Genomic DNA, 24,112 nt, shown 5'->3' with positions numbered 1-24,112 from the left:
TTATTTTTTAACATAATTATTTTTATTTTTATTGTATTACTTTTTTGTTAGATAAAATCTTAGTTAATATAGGAATTCTAGTTGATGTAAACAAGTGGATGAAAAAAGATTTATGTAAGACTAGTTTATTAAAATCCTTGTTTAATTGGTTAGCTAGAATCTTTATTAGATTATGATAGTTAGATGATTAATCTCCATATAAATATAAGAGTCGTTATGTTCAGAAAAAAAAGCATGTTGAAAAGTGTGTTGATAAGAGTGATTTATTAATAAAGCATGGGAGGTTCATCCAAATACATGTGTATTATACTTTCAACAATTGATATCAAATCTTATGTTAATTAATTACAGAGAAAAACACAGCCTTTTTCTCCCTTGACAATAAAAAATACAACATTTTTGGCAATCGTAAACAAACTAAAAGCCTTTTTTCTCCCCTGAAGACAAAGTTGTTGCAACAACAAAACCTCCAAAGTAGCATCTTTGATTTGTTATTTAAACCAACAATGTTTATCCTTCATGTAGCATCATTAAGACATGCAATAGTACTCACAGCCGTAATGTTCAACAGTCCTCCCAGTAGCAGCCTCACAACGTTTCAAGCAACAAGAATTAAAAAAATAATTTTTTTATTGGCTTCCGATAATTTTGTTCAACTACCCATTCCTTACTTTGATGGTCATTATGATCATTAGAGCATGTCAATGGAGAATTTTTTAAGATCAAAGGAGTATTGGCAAATTGTTTCTCAATGAATAATTGAAATACCATACGGATTAACAATATCGAATGTGAAAAGAGTGAAGATAAAAGCGTAACGGTTAAAAGATTTCAATGCAAAGAATTATATTTTCCAATCAATTGACTAATCAATTTTAGAAACCATTCTTTGTAAGGAAACCTTCAAGGATATTTGAGATTCAAAGAGAAATAAGCACTAAAGAACAACTAGAGCAAAGAGACAACAACTTCAAGCACTTCGAATAAGATTCGAATTGCTTATGATGAATATGGAAGAGTCAGTCATGGACTATTTTTCATTAATAATGACAATCATTAACAAGATGCGAATTCATGATGATAAAATAGAGGATATAACCATCATTGAAAAAAATTCTTAGATCATTGATATCAAAACTCAATTTTATTTTATGTTCAATAGAGAAAGCTAAGGATATTGATGAACTTTCCATTGATAAATTACAAAGTTCCTTGATAATTCATGAGCAAAAGTTGAATCAACAAGACAATGACAAGCAAGCTTTATGAGTTTCATCTAATAATCATTTTTCTACCTCATAAAGAGATGGACAAGGAGGAGGAAGGAGCACTAACAACAATAATGATAGATTTTCACCATATTAGAAATTCAAAGATAATCACTATTCTAATATATATAAAAAAGAAAAGAATATGGCAATGATCTTCAAATTTTTAGAAGCCAAAGCCAGTGAACAAATCTAAGGTTGAGTGTTTCAGGTGTCACTAGTATGGAGATTACAAATCTGAATGTCACTGTTATGGACAAATCTATTTTAATAGGAATGGTGGTGAAAATTTTAACTTTACAGAAATGAAAAAAGAAGTATCTTTATTGATGGCTTGTCATATGAACAAGAAAAACGAGAAGGGAAAATTTAAAATTGACTAGGAGTTGATTAATAAAGAAAAAAAAGAGCTAAGAAAGAAGTCGAGCACATAGCCGAGGAGAGAGAAAATATTTCTAGGTTGCTCAAAGATGAGTGTGATAGCTTTAAACTAGAGAAGAAAGCTATACAAGATCAACATAAGCAAGATATTAGGTCATTTAATTGTGAGCATAAAGATTTCATGAGTATAATAGAGCAAGAGCACTCTGAATGGTTCAAAATGAACAAATAGATTTCTTGTTGGGCATTAAGATAAAAACGAGGGAATTGAATATTAGTTTTGATAAAAGGTATGAAGAGATAGAAAATTATTTAAAAGATAAAGAGACAACCTTTGAGTTAGATAAGAGAAGTGAGCTTCAACATGTTGCTTCTCTTAGAGAAAAAGCAGGAAAAAAGTTGGAGTAAGTTGTTTTATAAAAGAAAAACCTTAATCATGAGAAAAAGAAGAAGCCTATAAAAGATGCACCATAACTAGTAGATGATAAAGGTCCACTTGAAATATTAGCAAATAATGATAAACGATCACAATATGTTAAAAAAAGCTTACATGGATAACTGATTATGAGGTAACTAGAATCAAACAATCCGATGATCTACTTACTCATTTTGCTATATTATCATATTGTGATCTTGTGACTTCTGAATATGTCATCAAGGAAATAAAGTGTCAAAAGCTTTGGATGATGGAATTGATATCATTAAGAAAAGCAATACTCGAGAATTAACATAATTTCCAAAAAAACGAAAGACCATTAATGAAAAATGGATGTTCAAGACAAGGTTAAAGAAAAATCCTTCATGGTTAAAATGAGTGCTTAAGAACATAAGTTTAAGGGAGGGATTGTTAGATAAAATTTTAGTTAATGTAGAAATTCTTGGTGTAGAAGAATTTGTGTTAGACTAGTTTATTAGAATCTTTTTTAATTAGTTAGTTGGAATCTTTATTAAATTATGATAATTGGAGAATTAACCTCTTTGTAAATATAAGAATCATTGTATTTAGAATAATAAGTATGTTGAGGTGTGTGTTAACAAGAGTGATTAATCAATAAAGCTTGGAAGATTATTCTAAATACATGTGTGTTTTATTTTTAAATTGCTAAAATTCAACTCGCAATTTAATGAATAATTAGAGTAAATGTGATAGCCCACAATTGTCAGACGAATAGCCATTAACTCGGAGAGTTCCGGGGCAAGGTCCTCGGCCCCTTTGAGATCAAATAAATTTTTTGTCTCTTCGAGCGTAGATGGTAATTTTGAATTATAGGAATTTTCTACTAGCTATTTATGTATCTTCACTTTTCGGAAAGAAAAAAAAAATCAAAGGTCTTCGATCTTAGAACTTAGAACAATCATTAAATTAATTACCCAAATAACTTTTATACTGTTATTACTGTATCCTAATATATTATTTTCTATATAAATATATTAGTAATTTATTACTTTCTGTTAATATTATATTTTAAAGTAATTGTTATATATATACATATAAAGAATAAAAAAGTATTATGTTACTTTAGCTTTTCATGAAAAGTTGTTTTCAATCTCTTAAACTAGAATATATTTTTCTCTATCTAAAACCTATTATTTTAATAATAATAAATAAATAAATAAAGAATTTTCGTTGAATCGTTTTCATAAGATAGTTAAACAATAGAAGTTAAAAAAATTAATTTTAAAACACTTTTCACCAAACAATGCTTAAAAAGGGAAGTCTCAGTCTCTTCAATCATGTAATTATCAGAAGAGAAGTTGCACTGATTATCTTGACTTTAGCAGATAGAAAGGCATAAATCTTTGACATCGTAACTTAAATCTTGTCCAAAAAAACTAAACCTTACTTATTTTAGTAAAAACAGTTAATCTAATGATTAATGATTGACTATGACTTATTTAATAATTGAAACAATTTTTAAACTCGAATCTAACAAATATTCGACAGCGACACCACCGCATCGTGGAGATGACCACTTGAGGTACTGCCAAGAATAAATAAAATGACAATTGCCTGGCGTAATAGTGATCGTGCTTTAATGGAATTCGAGCACTATACCTCTGTCTGGTTATAGGGGGGCAGGCATGGGGTCCATCTTGGGTGGAGGGAGAGGTCCTCCGGGCATGGTATACAGGTTGTAGCATGCTCTGTGATTTTATGCGTTTTGTGTGGGATTGATGATGTCCCAAACTCGAAATCAATAATCATACCTTTTAATTATATCAATAATCAAACGACTAAACATACATACATCCATGCATACATGCATGAAATCCATCATATCGACAATTAATTATATAGGCACAAGCTCCCAATTTATCCCTATAAAGATGATGAAAATGAAGGGAATTCTTGTTCTTTAATCAGATCTCTCTTTGAACCTCACGGGAAAACCACCCTTCATCTTGCTCGTCAAATCAGCAATAAACACGGGCTCAAAACCATCATCTGCCACTGGTACAACCTTAAACCTCCGTAAGATCCCGGCAACCACCCTCTTCATTTGCAAGAAAGCCATGTCCTTACCCAAACAAATCCTTGGCCCAGCCTGAAAAACAGGGTAGGTATACGGGTCCCTCCCCACAAAACTCCACTTCCCATTCTTATTAGCTCCATCGGCAGCACTCTCCAGCCATCTCTCTGGCTTGAACTTTTCCCAATCTGAACCCCACAAAACCTCGAGCCTCCCCATTGCGTAGGGATGGTAACACACTCTCGAACCCTTCTTAACCACAGTCCCATCAGGCAAAACATCGTCGTGCTTTGCAACCTTGCTATCTATTGGGACAGGAGGGTACAGCCTCATGCTCTCACACAAAGAAGCATGTGTGTAAACCATGTCCTTAACTTCTTCATAAACTGGACTCTCCGATTTCTCTTTTATTTCCCTAAGTACTTCCTTCTCCACTTCTTGGTTCTGAGAGAGTAGCCAGAAATACCATGTTAAGGCAGCAGAAGTCGTGTCCCGGCCAGCTAGTATAAAACTGATGACAATATCAGTGACAAAGTCTTCATCAGAATGGCCAGAGCTCAAGAACCGGGATAAGAGATCGACTGATTCGAGTGATGATTTATTGCTGAGTTCTTGCTTCTTTTCTTTGATGATGTTTTTGGCGAACTGACGTAGTTGAGAGGATGCTTCTTTGAGGCGTTTCTCTGATCCAATATTCAAGAACTTTTTAATCTTCCAAAGATAGGGGAACACTGAATTGAACCTCTGGCTGCTTATATTGACAGCGTCATCGAAAGTTTTTGCAAATTCGGCTTCAGGGAGATCAGGCAGCAAGTATGCAGGGTCGTACCCGAAAGCGATCTTGCATATGTTGTCAAAAGCGAATCTTTGAAGTATGTCTTGCAAATCAAGAACTGCATTATTAGCAGCAGCCGTGGAGAGAATCGGGATCAAGCGTTGAGAGAGTTCGGCATCGACAACGGTCTCGACGAATTTACGCAGTGATTTGGCGTTGAATTCATTGCTGGAAACTTTCCTTTGAAACTTCCAAGAATCGCCATTAATGTTAAAGATACCGTTTCCAAGAAAATCGAAGAGAATCCGACGAGTTTTGCTACCTTTCTCATAGTTGTGAAACTGGGTTTTAAGCATGTGTTGGACATTTGCTGGATTTCCTGTAAGAATATGGCTATCGTCCAAGAAGAAACGGTGGAGAACAACAGTGGCAGAGGGGGAGTTTTGGATAAGATCTGATATCCATTGGATGCGTCGGCTTTTATTGGCAAAGATGGCTAAAGAGGATCCAATTAGTGGGTATGATTTCGGGGCATTGGGATATGATATTGATGATGCTTTGGACTTGGAACTTTTGGTGAGATAGAAGAAGATTGGGAGTAGTAAAAGGGAAATCGATGCTAAGAGCTCGGTAATAGACATGGTTTGGTCTGGTAATTGGTACTAACAAGTGGTGTCTTCTAGTATCCTAAGAATGTGTGTGTATATCGATACATCTACGTGAAATTTGAGCTGCTATTTATAAGCTCGATGGACTTGCTAGGAAAACCTTATTAACGTTTGAAAGAAAAAATAATAATGATGTCATTACTTATGTCATCAAGCTGGCTATATAACCTTTACTCTTCTCTTTTTAAGTGCCCGGTGCACCGCACAAACAACGAAGCCTTATCCTCACATATGCTGATATTTCTCTTATACATGGGACCGACAGCTTTTTTATTTTTTATATGCCTACGGGCAGTTTTGAATGTTGCTTCGCCTACTCTAGGTAAAAAAAGGATATGCGGTTGACTTTAATATCTCTTCTTCTTCTTCTTCTTCTTCTTAGTATTGTTATTGTTAAAGATGTGTGGAAGTCAATGTAACACTCCTCACAAACGCTGTATTATTCATATGAAACATGCTCTCTGTTTTTTTTTTGTCGATGATTGGGTTTTTATTCCTTACAATTCCATCATTCCATGTTATATTAATATGGCTTTTTGTTTATTATCTCACATATGCTATGTTTTGAAAGATTTTCAAAAATGATTTGGGTTTTGATTATGAGAAATCATAATTTAATTGGGGTTAAAAATAAAAATTAAAAGAACTATGAGAATCAACTTTAATAAATAACAACAAAACATGCCCCATTTAAATTTTTTGTTCTTTATTAAAGTTGGGCCCTCGTTCAACAAAACATGCTCCATTAGATTCCGACAAATTAAGAAAGATTTAATTTGATTTTGGGATTTTAAATTTTCTGACATTTGATCCATGTTGTTCTAGCGATTCATGTTTTATATAATATCAAACTTTACTTTCTTCAAGTTTTGGTTTTTGGATGTTGAGAGATGAAAAAAAAAAGTTATTCGAAAATGTTGAGGAGACAAAGTGCACATTCCAACTATAAAAAGGTTGATATGTCAATAAGTTCATCATCTTCTTTATAGAAGTTAAATAAATGTGTTTTTTTCTCTGTAACCATGCCAGCAAAAATAGAGCATATATAATCCATTTATTTTTTTTGTATTTGTTTTGGAGTGATTAGAGGGTGTTTTGTGGTTGAGAATGAGTTTATTAAAAATTTTATGGTGTTTTTTTATGTGTTTTCATATAAAAACAAGTTAAAAATAGATTTTAAAATCTAAAAACTCATATTTTAATTTTTCAATCATAGAAAATGACCTAAAAATAAATCAACAAGAGACAAGATGCTTGACGCGTCGTCCTCTCTTTAAAAAACAAAACAAGCCTAGCTCAACAAAACTCAACCTCTTTCTTTCAACTTTTGATAATTGTTTTTAAAAAATTAATTAATAACCTCCCTCCTTTTTATTTATTTTTAACTTGTGTTATTTTTTATTTATATTTTTTAATAAAAAAAATTTATTTTAATATTTAATTAGCGCTAACAATTATTTTTTATTTTATCCATTTATATTATTTTTTAATTTATTTTATTAAATGTAAACAACATCTTCTGAATTTTCAATTAAAAAAAATCATAATATCAAAGAACAAATCCATCATACAAGTGGTTTTTTCTATGATATTATAAATTAAATTAAAACCCTAGGAGCTACGTGACTAGTGCACTACCAATTCATGGAAAAAAGCTTGGTGGTGCCCAATGGTTTTTTTTTTAATCATTTAGATGGTGCTCCAGTAGTAAAAACTTGGGACTAAGAGGTTTGCTTTATCTGTGGTCTCAGGTTCGAGCCCTGTGGTTGCTCATATGATGGCCACTGGAGGCTTATATGGTCGTTAATTTCAGGACCCGTGGGATTAGTCGAGGTGCGCGCAAACTGGGCCGGACACCCACGTTAAACTAAAAAAAAAAAAACTTTTTTTTATGCGCCACGCTGTTCATGTGACATGTGTGAACTTGGAATCATTAAATTAATAAAGTTGTGGACCCCACTGACAGGCACATCAAAAGCACATGTAGGAATGGTAACGTTACAGATATTAAGGGAACACAAATCGACTCTTCAAGATAGTGGCAACTGGCAACTGCTGCACCGAAAAGAAAAATAAACGTTGCAAATGTGTTTTTTATTCTTCTTGCTGTAGCTGTCATGGATGCACGTGGCTTTTAAATCCACTATACCACTTCGAGAATAATTATCTGGTTGCTGACGACAAGACAATTTCTTTTTCCAGGGCGAATGCTCACGAGAGTAGTTTTAGTCGAACACCTGCTTTGTTAATATGAGTTGCTTCCATGCCTTTAATTTTCATAAATAATGTATTTTCTTTAGTAATAATGCCAAGCCTAATGTAGATTTTATATTTCGGATATTATAGGAGTCGTCTCCCTGTTGCATCTTGGAAGATATTTAGGCTTCCTGTCACTTACCGGAAGGAATAAAAGGGCGGTATTTGCTTTCATTCGAGATAGGATGAGGAGGAGGATTCCAGGTTGGAGAAATCGCATGCTATCGAAAGCAGGAAAAACAATGATGATTACGTCTTTCGCTCAAGCTCTTTCTAACTACAGAATGGGTGTTTTTCTATTACCCTTTACTTTATGCGAGGAAGTGCAAAGAATGATGAACAATTATTGGTGGGGCAATAATGGAAAAAATGGACGAGGCATGATCATTTGACAAAGATAGGATAGACTTTGTCAAAGAAAAGACAATGGTGGTATGGGTCTTCGTAACTTACATTGCTTCAATATATATGGCACTTATTGGCAAGCTAGGATTGAAATTAACAGTCGAATAACTTTATTTAGTGAGTAAGATATCCTCAGAGCAAGATATTTCCCTAGCTAGAGAGGACTTTTCGAAGTAATGCCAGTTTAGGGCATGGGCCTAGCTTTGTTTGGCGAAGTATTCTCAGCTCACGAGAGACATAAGAGGCACTAGATGGCGTATTGGCACGGGTACGAAGGTTAATGTTTGGTCAGATATATGCATGGTTGTGTAATGACACTAATAAATATGTGGAGACTCCCGTGATGGAAGGCCTTGATTCTATGTTGGTGCGTGACCTTATCACGGACAATGGAACTGGATGGGATGAGTGCTTAATAGATTCTCTTTTTTAATCCGTAGATGCAACCTCAATTTTGAGCATTCCTTTATCTTCAAGAGGAGTGAAGGATGGATTGATCTGGCATTATAGAAAAAATGGATCTTATACCTGCAAATCAGGATACCATGTAGCTATAGAGGTGGATGGGCCCAATTTTGGAGACAATTCAGATAAGAAATGGAGAAGGTTATGGAATTTGAAGATACCACCGAAGATCAAACTCTTTTTATGGAGATCTTGTCAGGATTGCATTCCTACACGAGCTCGGCTACTTCAAAAAGGAATTGAGGTCAATGATGTTTGTGTTTTTTATGGATCTGCAGGTGAGACACAAGAGCATGTCTTTGTTCATTGCTCATTTGTGAAGTGTTGTTGGCAGAAGATTGGTTTGACTACTCAGATGATTGCATCAATTACTTTCCAGCAATGGCTTTTGACCAATCAGTTTAATTTGCTGGATGAGAATTTGCTGCTGAAGGTTGCAGTGGTCGTGTAGTCCATTTGAAGCCACATAAATGATAAGGTGTGGACCAACAAGGCTCTGTCAGCTTACAATGTAGTCAAAGGGAGTAGACTTCTTAAAGGCCAGGAAATCTGCACATTCCATTCCTATGCGCTCAAGAATCCACCAGTCCTCCATACAAGCTTGGGAGAAGCCTCATGTTGGATTCTTCAAGTGCAATGTGAATGCAGCAATGTTGTAGATATTATAGCTATGGGAACAAGTTCTGTTGTCAGGGTGTTGGACAACCAGATGAGTGTTTACAGCTGCAATGGCTGAGGGTTTGGCACTTAAGGGAGTCTTGCAAAAACTGATTTCATTAAATCTCAGTAATGTCATCATAGAAATTGATGTTAAAGCTACAGTGGACGATCTTGTTTCAGCTCATACTGATAATACTGAGTTCGGTCTACTCCTCTAAAACTGCCACCTGATGGTTGTTGGTGCTCTTAATTATAGAGTAAACCATATTACGAGAATTGCAAACATAGTAGCTAATTGTTTAGCCAGGAGTTCTGATCAATTTGTGAGCCCACTCACCATGAGACATGTTTCAGAGTTTCTTTGTTCTGTATTACAGAATCAAACTTAATAAACAAGCTCTTCATTTATATAAAAAAAAACAATAATTGTTATTATGCTCGCTATGTTTAATTTCTAATTGATAAAAAAAGGGGTTCACTATTATAAATATGTTTTCTAATATTATAAAAGACTATAAATATATAATGAATTCAATATATATATAAATTATAAAAGTAGTTGTGGGTGTTGGTTAAATATCAGAACTAAAAATTCATCTCAATAATAATAGGCAAAAGATAAAGGTATATGTAAATATTTTATAAGTATAAACTGTAAATAGTCTTGTTAATTAATGGTGATACATGTACAATAAATTATGGAATAGAAGAAATAACATGAGACCATTTTCAAATTCAATTTTTATTTAATTCTATGACAATTAAAATAAATATTTTAAAGAGTTCAAAGGGATTAATTAAAACTCTCAAGAAAAAAATGTATTTAGTTAAAATCCTCACCTTTTCTTTATATGTTTTCTTTTTTCTATTTTGACAAAAGGATGTTTTTTGTTAACAATTGATTTTTGAACCCTAAAAACCTAGATTTTAATATTTTTTTAACAAAAAATTCTAAAAATATTATAAGATCCTTAATATCCCCATTTCTAACCTCAAAAAAAATTTAATCAATCTTAAAATTAAAAATCAAGTAAAAAAAAACTTTACAAGTTACGATCTATTTTTTCTAGCTTATCTGAAAGACAAAACAATCTTCATTGAACTTTTCTCTCCGGGAGAAACCAATTGGCATCGAAATCAATCTTTTTTGTGGGTAGAATATAGGAGGTCAAAATCTTGTTCCCTCATATCTCAACATACAAGGATGAAAACATAATGAGAATTAATGAAGTTTTAGGAATAACATGTGATAACCCAATTTTGGACCCCTAAAATTTGTTTTATAAAATGTGTGTGTGTATATATATATATATTTTAAAAAAATAAAAAAATAAGAAATATAAAATCCAAATTTTTTTTTGGGATATGAGGAGATAAACGTTCGAGCTGTAAAAAATCAAAATACCAGAAGATAGTTAGATTATGATGTTTTGACAAGATGACATGAAGAAAGGAAGATAGTTAAGGTTGAAATCCAAACTTGACCAAAATTAAAAAAAAAATAATAATTAAGTCTAAACTTATAACAGTTTTAATTGACTTATGTAAGGGCTTAATTAAACTTCTAATGAGTTTTATGCATTCAATCAAGGACTAAATTGAAAAAAAATCAAGTTTAGAAGCCTAATTTGGATCAATTCGCAAAGATTAAAAGATTAGGGATACGATTGAAACTTTGAAAGACTAAATTGGTGCAATCAGAAGCTTAATTGAAAGAAATTTAAAGTATGAAGTTCAGTTAAGGACCACGTTGAAGAAATTCGAAACCAAAGATCACTTTGTAAAAAATGCTAATTTAAGGGTTCAATTGAATTAAGAAGGCTAAGAGTGAAATTATAAGGAATTCAAAAGATTAAGGTTGATCAGGGGCTCCATTGCAAAGTGCCAAAAATTCAAGAATCAAATTGAAAAAGCCCATAATTTTACTATTCATTATCTTTTTCTCCCTGAAACAAAAGAAAATGATACTCAAGTACCCACATGTTAGCTTTAATTTCTTCCTTAAATTTTATGGCAACTTATACCCCGACATTGTCACTTCACTCTATCCAAGATTTCAGTTCTTATTGTATTAAAAACACCTATAAATTCTTTTTCAAAAGTACTATATTCTGTACTGCTCTGCTTATAAAAATAACCTTGTATTTTTCATTATCAGCCAGACAAGTTTTTATCCTTAACTTTAATGATTAGCTAAGAGTTATTCCTCAGCAAGGATTGAACCATAAGCCTTAAAACCTGCCCGTTTTTCCCTAAAGATCCAACAAAACCCTAACCTAAGCAGCAGAGAGAGGGGCGTGAGCACTGCCAAAAATACCATCTCCCAACCATCACACTTCAGCCTTCACCCTTATCACGACAAGTAAACATCAGACTCGTTGTTTTTTTTTTCTCTTCTCAGTCAAAAGCCCTCGCCAGCGCTTTCTATTTCTTCATCCCCACCGTATCAGTAACCGAGAGCCCTTTCATCACAAGCAACAGCCCAGTTCAGCCAAGAGCAATGGCACCATATGTGTTTGGTCAGGACCAACAGAAATCCTTACGCCACTGCAGCAAGCTCCATCACCTCCAGCTCCGCAGTTAATTTGAGGAAGAACCAGCAGCAGCGTGCACCAGTAATTTCCAACACAGCGGCGTCTCAGACCGTCTTCCAGCAGCAACGCTCATTCCTCCATTGAAGTAGCTGCACTGTGACATCCCCAGAAGCAACAAGAAGCTCCAAAATAATTAACCCTTACTAAAAGAATCAGCCACCGTCTCTCCACCACCACAACAAGCAGCAGTCGGCCACCATTTCCAAACTCACCCTCACCAATTAACGGTTTCACCACCAAGCATCGTCCATTTCTTCTTCTCCACGCTGACAGCCTCACATCAATCAAGAAGCATCCATATCTTGTTCTCCATCCACGACAGTCCAGTACCTGTTCACAGCATCAGCCTCACCTTCTCTATTCCAGTAGCAGAGCACAGCCCCAGCGTCGGCTAGGAATAGCAGCTGAAGTTTTCAGCTGTGAACGATAGCTTTATCTTTTCCGTGAACTACCTCTCTTGTTTCAGCCGTAAGCAGCAGCAGGCAATCTCTTCGCACAACAAATCTGTGCAGCAGCCTTCCAGCAGCAGCAGTCCAAGATTCAACAGCCTCGTTTCTCTAGTTTTCTCCATTGAAGAACAGCCACAGCACCAATGTCGGTTGTGAGCAGTAGCTACAGTTTCAGCCGTGAAAAACAGTTTTATCTTCACCCATCGGTGGCCGTTTAGTTCAAACCATGAGCAGCAGCACTTTGACCCAACCGTGAACAGTAGCAGAGATATTAAGTTCCAACATCCTTAACTCTCCTTTGGTCTCCATTGAAGGTCCGTTTCTTAAACTCATAAAGCACGACCTCTTTGAAATTAGTGGAATAAACCATGTTGTGTTATCTCCATGATTTACATGATGAATTTAATTTGTAATCAAATGTTGTTTGACCTTGAATTAATTGAATGACAGGTCCTGCTGGAATGGTATAGGAAGGGGCGGGTATCATGCTCTGGAGTTTTTGATAATTCACTGATTTCAGTGCGCCTTGCAATGCACATTTGATTATGACTACTTATTATTAACGACGAGCTCAGTACTGCTTAGTGTTTAACAGTATAATAAGACACAAAACATGAAATAATATAATATAATGATGTTTTTAGCTGTAGTTGAGATGATACATCTTTTTCTCATAGTTAATTTATCATTACGAGGCTAATCAGAGACAACTCATAAAATGAATAAATTGCTTTTAAAACAAATGAAATTTGTAGCTCACATCTAGGAGTTTTTTTAAATTTCTGTATAAACACAGTAAAATAATTAAATCATCATTTAAAGTAAAAAAATTTAATTGTCACCCAGACACTTTTTTCTCACTTCCATCTGATTTTTTTAGTTAGGATTATATATATTTTGAATGAGTGGTGGTTTAATATTTTAATAAATATAAAAAATATTAAACACACTTGTTGGCGCGTGAGGTATCATTGACGACGGTGTTTGAATTCTCTAGGCAAATTCTTTATTCTTGGGTGGCACTTGTAGCCAATGACCCCCCCCCCCCTCCCCTCATTTCTCCCCCCCTCATTTCTCACCTATTCTTGATTTTCGCGCCTAAACCTTCAAATTTTCAAAGACAAATAACTCTTTAATTTATTTTATTTAAAATGATTTATAAAATTAATTTTTTTTTTAATTTCAACCCTTTTATTTTTTTTATTTGTCATTTTTGCTCCATATTCTTTTTTTATTGTCATTTGTTTTATTTGAGATAAATTTTAAATTTTTTCTATAATTTTATCCTCATGTTTTTTTTTTTATCAGATTTGAGTCGTGAATATGACATATTAACTCGAGTTAACTCTAGATGTTTTTTGGCTTTTTTAATTGAATCTTTTTATTTTATTTTATCTTTTATCATTGACTTAAGTGAGAACTAAGCTCTTTATTTTTTTTCAATTTGCTTTCTGGGAGTCGTCATGGTCTTATAAGCAAGGTTGCAAATTTAAAAAGTCGACCTGAGTTGATTCACTATGTTGTCATCTTAATATTAAAAAATAATATGTCATCTTGAATTTAAATTTTTAGTCAAATTATGTTGTTACAATTATTTAAATTGTTTTTGAACTTGTAAAGTCGATCAAGTAATATCGGATCAACCAACATATAATCTAAGTTTTTTTTTTTGAAAAAATATTAGAAATGCTTGAAATTTTTTTATTTTATGTTAAAAAAAATCTGAACTTAGCGAGAATAATTTGATTTGAGCTACAAGGACATTTCAAGGAGAGCGAAAGTTTTGTGCACTGCGTGTGGGATGATAACCAAAATCAAAATCAACAATCATACCTATTTATTAGGTACAAAATTTAAATATTGTCGTGGGGTATTATTCAATGTGTGTGTGTGTGTATTAACACACTATACGTTATATTTATTTATTTATTTATCATTAATACCAACAACTGATTAAAAGAATCCAACAAATTCACTAAAAATACATATATGATAGAATTATGCTTCTTATTTATATCAAACAGAAAAACATCCATGCATACATCATATGATCATACATATATCCATTCAAAGGTGCTGACAATCAAGGGAATTCTTACCGTCAGCTCTCTTCTCGAACCTCACAGGAAAACCACCCTTCATCTTGCCCGTCAAATAAGCAACAAACTCGGGCTCAAAACCATCCTCTGCCACCGGTACAACCTTAAACCTCCGTAATATTCCAGCCACCACCTTCTTCATTTGCAAGAAAGCCATGTCCTTACCCAAACAAATCCTTGGCCCAGCCTGAAAAACAGGGTAGGTATACGGGTCCCTCCCCACAAAACTCCACTTCCCATTCTTAGTAGCTCCATCGGCAGCACTCTCCAGCCATCTCTCTGGCTTGAACTTTTCCCAATCTGAACCCCACAACACCTCGAGCCTCCCCATTGCATAGGGATGGTAAGATACTCTCATACCCTTCTTAACCACAGTCCCATCAGGCAAAACATCGTCGTGCTTTGCAACCTTGCTATCTATTGGGACAGGAGGGTACAGCCTCATGCTCTCACATAAAGAAGCATGTGTGTAAACCATGTCCTTAACTTCCTCATAAACTGGACTCTCCGATTTCTCTTTTATTTCCCTAAGTACTTCCTTCTCCACTTCTTGGTTCTGAGAGAGTAGCCAGAAATACCATGTTAAGGCAGCAGAAGTCGTGTCCCGGCCAGCTAGTATAAAACTGATGACAATATCAGTGACAAAGTCTTCATCAGAATGACCAGAGCTCAAGAACCGGGATAATAGATCGACGGATTCGAGTGATGGTTTTTTGCTGAGTTCTTGCTTCTTTTCTTTGATGATATTTTTGGCGAACTGACGTAGTTGAGAGGATGCTTCTTTGAGGCGTTTCTCTGAACCAATATTCAAGACCCTTTTAATCTTCCAAAGATAGGGGAAAACTGAATTTAACCTCTCGCTGCTTATCTTGGCAGCGTCATCGAAAGTTTTTGCAAATTCTGCTTCAGGGAGATCAGGCAGCAAGTATGCAGGGTCGTATCCGAAAGCGATATTGCATATGTTGTCAAAAGCGAATCTTTGAAGTATGTCTTGCAAATCAAGAACTGTATTGTTAGCAGCAGCGGAGGAGAGAATCGGGATCAAGCGTTGAGAGAGTTCAGTATCAACGAGGGTCTCGACGAATTTACGCAGTGATTTGGTGTTGAATTCATTGCTGGAAACTTGCCTTTGAAACTTCCAAGAATCGCCATCAATGTTAAAGATACCGTTTCCAAGAAAATCGAAGAGAATTCGCCGAAATTTGCTGCCTTTCCCATAGTTGTGAAACTGGGTTTTAAGTATATGTTGGACATTTGCTGGGTTTCCTGTATGGACACGGCTGTCATCCAAGAAACGGTGGAGAACAATAGTGGCAGTGGGGGAGTTTTGGATAAGATCTGATGTCCATTGGATGACTCGGTTTCTATTGGCATAGATGGCTACAGAGGATCCAATTAAGGGGTATGGTTTTGGGAGATATGGATTGGATTTTGATGATGCTTTGGAGTTGGAGTTTTTGGTGAGATAGAAGAAGAGTGAGACAACAAGGGCAATTGATGCTAACAGCTCAATAATAGACATGGTCTGGTCTGGTCTGGTGATTGGAGGCAAGCCGTGTAAGCTGATAGATGGATTCGTCTATGTGAACCTTGAGGAGCTACTTATAATTAAGCTCCATTGACTTGCTAGGATAACTTCATTACCATTTGAATAAATAAATAAATTATTATTATTATTATTACTTTCGTCATCGAGGTTGTTGTTTACTTTTAATGATAAACATCAATTCTAATTAAAAAAAGTTGAATTAAATTATTTTAAATTCATCTATATATATAACTTTTTTACTTTGTTTTTTAACAAATATATATTTCATTTATATAGGCAACGATCAACTTTTGAAAGTGACCAATATTGGTTTTGAATTTTGTTAATAATGTGTAGTTGGCTTTTACAACCACTCTTTTCTTTTTATTATTATTAAATTAAATTATTTATAGAAGCTTCTCGTTTTGGGAAATGTATTGACCATTCACGTAAGTCAAGTGGTTGATAGAGATGATGACCCTGGATTTAAACATTTATATGATGTAGCCGACAGTCCGACACAATTGGATCTAAGCTCTTGAAAAATCGTCTAATATTATTAGATCCAGATTTGGTTGAGACGTAAATAATTTAGTAGATATTTTTATGAATTAATAAAAAACATTTAGATTCAAGGAAATGATTAAGATCAGTTAGTTTTTTAAAACTGTTATAATAAATATCCTACTGTTAAAGCAAACTCAAAATTTTACAAGTAATTTTTTTAGGATAGAATGGATTGTTATGTCTTTTAATGCCCCATTTGTTTGCTGGAAAGTAGTTTCTTTTTGGAAAGTAAATTCCGGGAAAGTGAATTCCGAGAAAATAAATTGTTTTTCGATGTTTGGTAGTATAATGAAAAATAAGTTGAAAAATACTTTCCAGTATTTGGTTATATCATGGAAAATGAGCTGAAAAATAACTTATTAATTTTTTATTTTTTTTCAAGTTTATTAAAATAATGAGGAACAAATCTTACAAATTAAAAAGTTGAATGAGAATGGAATTGAAAAAAATATAATTTCATAAATTATCTCAAATAAAATAAATAATAATCAAAATAATTAAGATCAAATCTAAAAAATAAAAGAATTGAAAGATGAAGAAATTAAAATAATAATAATTAACGTTTCATAAATTATTTCAAATAAAATAAGTAACAATCAAAAGAATGAGGATCAAATTTGATAGATAAAAAATTTCAATTAAAAAATATAAGGGAAAAGCAAATAATTAACAATTATAAAAATAAGGACCAAAATTAATATAAAAATTAAATTCTAATGGATGAAATTGAAAAAAAATTCAAAACAAAATATATATAGCAATCAAAAGTTTGAGAACCAAATTTAATATAATCAGCAAATAATATGACATTTCTAAATTTTTCAGAATTTCTGAAAAGTGTTTTCCGCCCAAAATAAAAGAAAAATATTTTCCTGGAAACCAAACCAAATTTTCTTTTTACTGGAAAATGTTTTTCGTTAACCAACTTTTCTAATGACAAACAAACACAGGAAAGTTTGGAAAATAGTTTCCGGAAAGTAGTTTCCCAGAAACCACTTTCCGGAAAACAAACACAACTTAAATTCATGTTTTGAGCACTGATGTTCTTAGTATGGTAGTTTTTGTTATTTTTCTAAGTTTTTTTAGACTTTATATTTTAATTCAGTTTTTTTGTTTGTTTTTTTATATTTTTTATTCCCAGCTGTTTTCTAGTATAAATAGAGTTTTTTTATTTATTTAAAAATCTTGTAAATCTTTTAAAAAGTTATCCATCATAAATTTTATTTTTCAAAAAATAAAATTATAAATTCAAAGTTTATACCTATAACTTTTTTTTCTCATTAAATTTTATATGTTTTTTTCTTGCGATTTTCATGTTGTTACTGACCTACATAACTTCCGCTTGCATCAATATCACATAAGAGAGCCAACTTTTTACGTAATTCTAATAAGATCATCACTGAAAGCTCAGGCAGAGAGGTACATTTTGCCCACTGGAATTTCCCACAAAAGATAAGAGCTCCAGTTTCCTTGGAAGGCATGCGGGAAATGCCTGGGATTTTGGTTTGTGGTTTGGCCACCACAAATTTTTGCCGATGCTGCTGAAAGTGCTTGTTCAACAAGAATTTAAATAGCTATTATTTATTTTTTACTTCCCATCAAAGCACTTGTAAGATCTCAACTGCAAAAGCATGCATCTGGTCAAATAGTAAGTTTAACGTGCAAACATTATAAAATATATACCAAATCCAACCTTTAAGATACTGGCAACTGTTGCACGGAAAACCAAATAAATAAATAAATGTTGCAAGTGTTTTTCGATCTTATCCTTTTCTGGTAACTATCATAAATTTTATGTTGCATTGTTTTTTTCAAGGTGAACTTAAAAAGTAACTAATAGAATAATATTAGTTTAAGTGGAAGGAATATTTCTTCTTTTGGAAGAATTATTGATATAATAAAATGGAATTCTGCTCATTTATGTTATTATAATTCAGAAGTAGAACACATTAACTCATCCATTATAAAACTTTGTGATGGCCGCTGAAGGCTAGCTGCCAAGAGGCACTGGATCTGCAAATCTGAAGGTTGCCTCATAATGTGTCTCGTTGCCATATCTTTTGAAGAGTGGCTGTTTTCTTTTAAACCAAGAGAATTAATTCATAAGCACCAAGCGAAAAGATCGGTGAAAAACAGTAATATAATGGGAGATAACCTATGGCAGCCCTCCCCATAAAGCATAAATCAACAAGGCCTGGATATGTAAACAAGAACCCAACAAAAGCATCAATGCAGGGACAAACCTTGAGAAAAATGAAACAATATGGTGCGATCATGTAGAGATAAAGGCATATATGATGGATACATTATATATACAGTTGAAGTTAGTCTCCAACCTCTTTTCTTCCTTCCCATGGTGATTATCATGAGATCAGCGAGATTAAGGATGACAATACCAGGAAGGCAGGAACTGATGCCCAATGATCAAAAGAGGGCTGAGCTTTTTCTGCACTGGGCTAGTCTAGAGATTGGCTTTGGGTTTCTCTGAGAGACTCCATCATGAAATGGCTTTGGGCCCTTCCTTGTGCTCAAGAAGAAAAAGACCAGCAGTCGGATGGGCGGATTAACCCTAACAACGTGCCTCGGATGTGGCAAAAAATAAAAGCAAAAGTGACCCCCGGGTAACATGAGCACGCCATAACGTGTTATGACCCCATTTAAATAATAAAAAATAAAAAGGAAAAAAGGACCGCCCTAGATATATCATCAGATCAGATCAAATCTTGAATCAGAAACACCATGTGAAGATTTTCAGACAGGTGAAACTGAAGAATCTTTGAAAGCTGAAAAATTCCGACCATACAAACCCAAAGATATAGGTGAGGCTTCCTTCTCTTCTTTTAGACAAGTATTTGTAAACTGTCTGTAAGTCGACAACTTGTTGTTGTGCTGTAAAAATAGGATCAACATCTTGTCTTCTTCATAAGCTTTATTCAGTTTGCTACATGTGAAACTTGCGGTTCTGTTGAGTTTGTGTGATCTTAAAAATTCTGCCGGGAATCTAAGCCTTGTAATTTTTTTACTTAATTTTTGAGTGGGGGGTCATGAATCAAGGGTGGTTTGGATATTAGAATGAGAGAATTCAGGATTTATGTAGGATACAGTTTTTGAGATATTTGAGGTTTGTTTGAGAGGGAGACGAACATGGGTGAGAAATTTTGGGTGAAAGAAGAAAATCGTATGGTGGAATCAGTGCTGGGTGTTGAGGCCTGTGAATTCTTGATCACGTCGGCTTCTAAAAACATTTTGAATGATTTGGTTTCGCCGCCTGCTAATTTGGGTGTGCAGCAGGGTCTTGGTAAGGTTGTAGAAGGTTCTCATTGGAATTATGTGATTTTCTGGTATGCTTCTGGCTTGAAATCTGGTGGGTCTATATTGGTCTGGGGTGATGGGATTTGCCAGGACCCGAAGGGTGGAGGGGTTGTACATGGAAGCTCCAGTGGGGATGGCAAATTGGAGGGAGTAGAGAAAAGAAAAGTGAAGAAGTGTGTGCTTCGAAAGCTTCATGCATGCTTTAATGGATCAGATGATGGTAGTTTTGCGGCCAGTTTGGATGAGGTTTCGGATGTGGAGATGTTTTATCTAACCTCAATGTATTTTACATTTCGGTGTGATTCAGCATATGGCCCTGGAGAGGCATTCAAGTCTGGTAGGTCCATTTGGGCGTCTAGCATGCCTAGCTGTTTGGATCATTACCAATTGAGATCAGTTTTAGCCAGATCAGCTGGGTTTCAAACAGTGGTGTTTTTACCTGTTAAGTCTGGAGTTCTAGAGCTCGGTTCTGTCAAATCAATTCCCGAAGAGCATGATTTTGTGGAGAAGGCAAAAGGTTTGTTTGGGGCTTCTAATAATGCACAGGCAAAGGCAGTTCCAAAAATTTTTGGCCGCGAACTGAGTCTGGGTGGCTCAAAATCACGATCAATTAGCATTAACTTTTCCCCAAAGGTTGAAGATGAACTGGTTTTCACTTCAGAATCTTATGCAATGAAAGCAACAAGCACGAATCAAGTTTATGGAAGTACTTCCAATGGGCGCCCTAGTGACAAGAGTGAAGCAAAACTGTTTCCGCATCTGAACCAAGCAATTGTGGGTTTCAATACTGAAACAGTGGTTGGTGGTTTGGAGCAGCCAAATGATGACTTGTCCCCTCAGGGTGATGAGAGGAAACCAAGGAAGAGGGGAAGAAAGCCTGCCAATGGAAGAGAAGAGCCACTGAATCATGTGGAAGCAGAGAGACAGAGGAGGGAGAAGCTCAATCAGAGATTTTATGCTTTAAGAGCTGTTGTCCCCAATATCTCTAAAATGGACAAGGCCTCTCTGCTTGGAGATGCCATTACCTATATCACTGATCTCCAGAAGAAGATTGGGGCTTTAGAAACAGAAAGGGGGGTGGTAAACAATAATCAAAAGCAGTTGCCAGTGCCAGAGATTGATTTTCAGCCTGGACAGGATGATGCAGTTGTGAGGGCAAGCTGCCCTCTGGATTCTCACCCAGTTTCTAGCATCATAGAAACATTCAGAGAACATCAAATTACAGCTCAAGAGTGCAATGTGTCCATGGAGGGTGATAAGATTGTTCACACATTCTCTATCCGGACTCCAAGTGGTGCTGCTGAGCAATTGAAGGAGAAACTGGAGGCTGCACTTTCTAAATGATCTCATCTCACTGTATATTTCTATTTACATCATCAGACTATCTCATGCATGTCCCGGTCCTTGTCAAAAATGGGATTGTGTATCGATAGATGATTAGCTTCTGTAGTCAAGTTTTAAAAGAGAGCAATCCGTGTTCCGATCATTGCTGTATGGTCGTTTAAAAAGCTACCAAATAGACAGAACAGAATGTATGTAACAATACTAGGAGAAAACTCTGAAATCACTCCTCAGGAAAGCTCCAACTGGGAAGTGGACACCATTATTGCAAAACAGTCTGAATCATCCACCTACGTTGTTCTGTCTATTTTCTTGCTTCAATGTGTTTCTCATGTGTATCTCGAGGATGTCAACGTAGTGTATTAGACCCTACTTTCAGAACATTGCGTGAAATGCTGGAAACAATTAATGTTGTTCGAAGATTCGCACTAGGCATCGAACATGAATACCACTGCCATTTTCTGAGATGAAAACGTGTTTGGATCATGGCAACATCAAACGGCACCATTTTCAAAATGAAGAATTTAGATAACCGCATCAACATTAGAACACACTTCCTTTAATCTGTTCAGATGAGAAATTGGCTGTAGTATCTAATTTCCTCAGTTCCTTCGGGGAACAAGATAACGAGAAATTAAAACCTTTGCTTTTCTAGTTAAAATTATGAAGAGGTAGTATCGTGTGGGCTGTGGGCTGCCATCCTCGTTCTAGAATTGTTAAATCTCGTCTGGCCTGTATCAATAAAATGTAGTTTTAATTTTTTTAAATAAAATAAAATAATATTTGTTTTGTATTTAAAAAAAAAAAACTAAACCGAGTTTTGACATCATCGACCAGATTATAAATTGACCTGTCAATCGTTTATATCTAATCAGGTCAAATCTTATCTATTTTTTTTTTAAATCCAACCCGGGATAGGTTTTGCTACTCTCTTCCTAGATTTGTGTCATTTTATTCATACTAATTAACAACAACTAATTGAGGAGGGAACCTCACATGTTATTGGAACAGTAACATGTTTATTCCTTTTTTTTTCTTTTTAATTTTTATATTTCTATCTCGGTTTATTAAAAATTAAACTATGTTATTTATTTTAGCTTTTTTTATACAAGGTTATTATAATCTTGAAAAAACATCTCAGCATTGGGTTGGTGTTCAACTTTACGATCATCTACTTTTTTTCTATAATATTATTAAATAAAAATGATCTATTATATTGTTAAATAAAAAATATGGTTCCTAAAAAAACATAATTATTATGATTTGAGAATCATAATTTTTTTGATTTATTTTCTATAAGGTTATCACGGTCATAGAAAAACATACCAGCAATGGGTTGGTGCTCGACCTTTTGAGCATTTATTTTTTTATCATATTATTAAATAAAAAAATTATTAAAAAAACATAATTATTGAGAATTAGGGTTTATGATTTATTTTGATATATTTTTTATGGGGTTATCCTGATCTAAAAAAAATCATGGTATAATTAAATAAAGATAGTTTCAGAATAAAAAGTTATTAAACTCAATTAAATTCATAATTCAGGATATAGTTTTAGCAGGTTGACCCGGGTTGATCCAATGTGTCGTCTTTTCAATATTTTTTAAGAAAAGAAGTTGTCTTGAAAATATTTTTAAATTTAAACCATGTTTTTACAAGTTGTCTGAGTTTTTTTTAACTTATAAAGTTGACTTGGTTATGCCAAAATAACTTTTATATATTTTAATTTGAAACTTAACTTAAAAAAAAAATATAGCCAAAAAGTTTTAATTTTAACCCATTGAGTTAAGGTTAATAACATTGTCCGAGAATTTCTGGGTATTATTCCTAATTACATGTAAAAATATTGTGGCCCCATCACGGCGCGGGGAATTGTATAGTTATTCCTAAATATGCAATATTCGTTCATTAAATTAAGAGTATGGTTAGATTTCCTTGGATAATTTTGTTAATTAGGAAAAAATCATAACATTCAAAACACTACATGCAGTCGTGTAGATTTTGGTTCTCCGATTTGAATTCAATGGTAAGGAAAAACATCGGAGCCAGTTTAGTCTTGCCCCTGCTTCCCACGCTAAAGCTAGTTTCGTAAACAATGGCTTGCATTTTTAGCTTATATATATATATATATATATATATATATATCCTTGTGATGATGAACAGTTTTTTGGGGATCAACATTTATAACATAAACCTTTCTGCGGTTTGTACGACTGCTTTTATTCGGGGTCTAAGCTATGCAACGGACGTTGATCAATTCTACCACAAGTTTCAACCTTCAAACCCACGGCTCGGTCAAACTCAGAAACATTAGAAAGCTCAAAGGGGCATCGGTCAAAACAATATTAAAGCAAGGGAAAAAGGAATGCTGGGACGTCTCCATCGATCTTATATATATATATGAGTTCATATCCTCATTGTTGCACCACATCAAAAGCTTAATATCTCCCTCCATCTCAGAAAAATTAGTAGTAACCAAATTTCCCTCTGAACGGTCTTCTGCTTGAATAGCATTAGGTGATCAATCGAGGGGAAAGGAAAAAAAAAAAAACTAAGAACAACATTCTGTTCTTTTTCTAAGAGATGGGTTTATGTCACAGGAAAAATGCGTTCGCCACCTTATTCATGCTGTCGATTCTTTCAGCTTCTCTGCAGCTCGGTGCAATGAGGCCATTAGGAATCCAATGGCTAAAGCAGGAGGGGTTGTTGTTTCATTTCCTCCCAAAAGGGCCAGTGACTCCGTCCAGGCCCAATCCATGCACTTATATACCGAAAAGAGGCTCCGGGACTTGCAAATTGAATGGGATGAACATAGCTGGGAGTGTTGTTGCACGTTCACCTCCTGCATTTTCCAAACATACAGTACTGGAT

General features: G+C 34.3%; 3 protein-coding genes across 3 annotated transcripts; 1 reads left to right on the top strand and 2 right to left on the bottom strand.

Moving 5' to 3' along the window:
• Window positions 1-3,838: 3,838 nt before the first annotated feature.
• LOC7479985 (cytochrome P450 94A1) lies at window positions 3,839-5,618 on the bottom strand. Its single transcript, XM_002300754.4, has one exon. The coding sequence runs from the start codon at window positions 5,534-5,536 to the stop codon at window positions 4,007-4,009; it is 1,530 nt and encodes a 509-aa protein (XP_002300790.3). The 5' UTR covers window positions 5,537-5,618; the 3' UTR covers window positions 3,839-4,006.
• Window positions 5,619-14,382: 8,764 nt separating this feature from the next.
• LOC7471991 (cytochrome P450 94A2) lies at window positions 14,383-16,086 on the bottom strand. Its single transcript, XM_002300753.4, has one exon. It carries the CDS (start codon window positions 16,011-16,013, stop codon window positions 14,460-14,462), a length of 1,554 nt encoding a protein of 517 aa, XP_002300789.2. The 5' UTR covers window positions 16,014-16,086; the 3' UTR covers window positions 14,383-14,459.
• Window positions 16,087-19,253: 3,167 nt separating this feature from the next.
• LOC7479984 (transcription factor bHLH3) lies at window positions 19,254-21,546 on the top strand. Its single transcript, XM_024595472.2, has one exon. It carries the CDS (start codon window positions 19,731-19,733, stop codon window positions 21,240-21,242), a length of 1,512 nt encoding a protein of 503 aa, XP_024451240.2. The 5' UTR covers window positions 19,254-19,730; the 3' UTR covers window positions 21,243-21,546.
• The last annotated feature ends 2,566 nt before the right edge of the window (window positions 21,547-24,112 follow it).

Source organism: Populus trichocarpa, chromosome 2 (genome assembly GCF_000002775.5).
Source record: "Populus trichocarpa isolate Nisqually-1 chromosome 2, P.trichocarpa_v4.1, whole genome shotgun sequence".
NCBI lineage: Eukaryota > Viridiplantae > Streptophyta > Magnoliopsida > Malpighiales > Salicaceae > Populus > Populus trichocarpa.
This window is presented reverse-complemented; position numbering and strand designations above follow the sequence as displayed.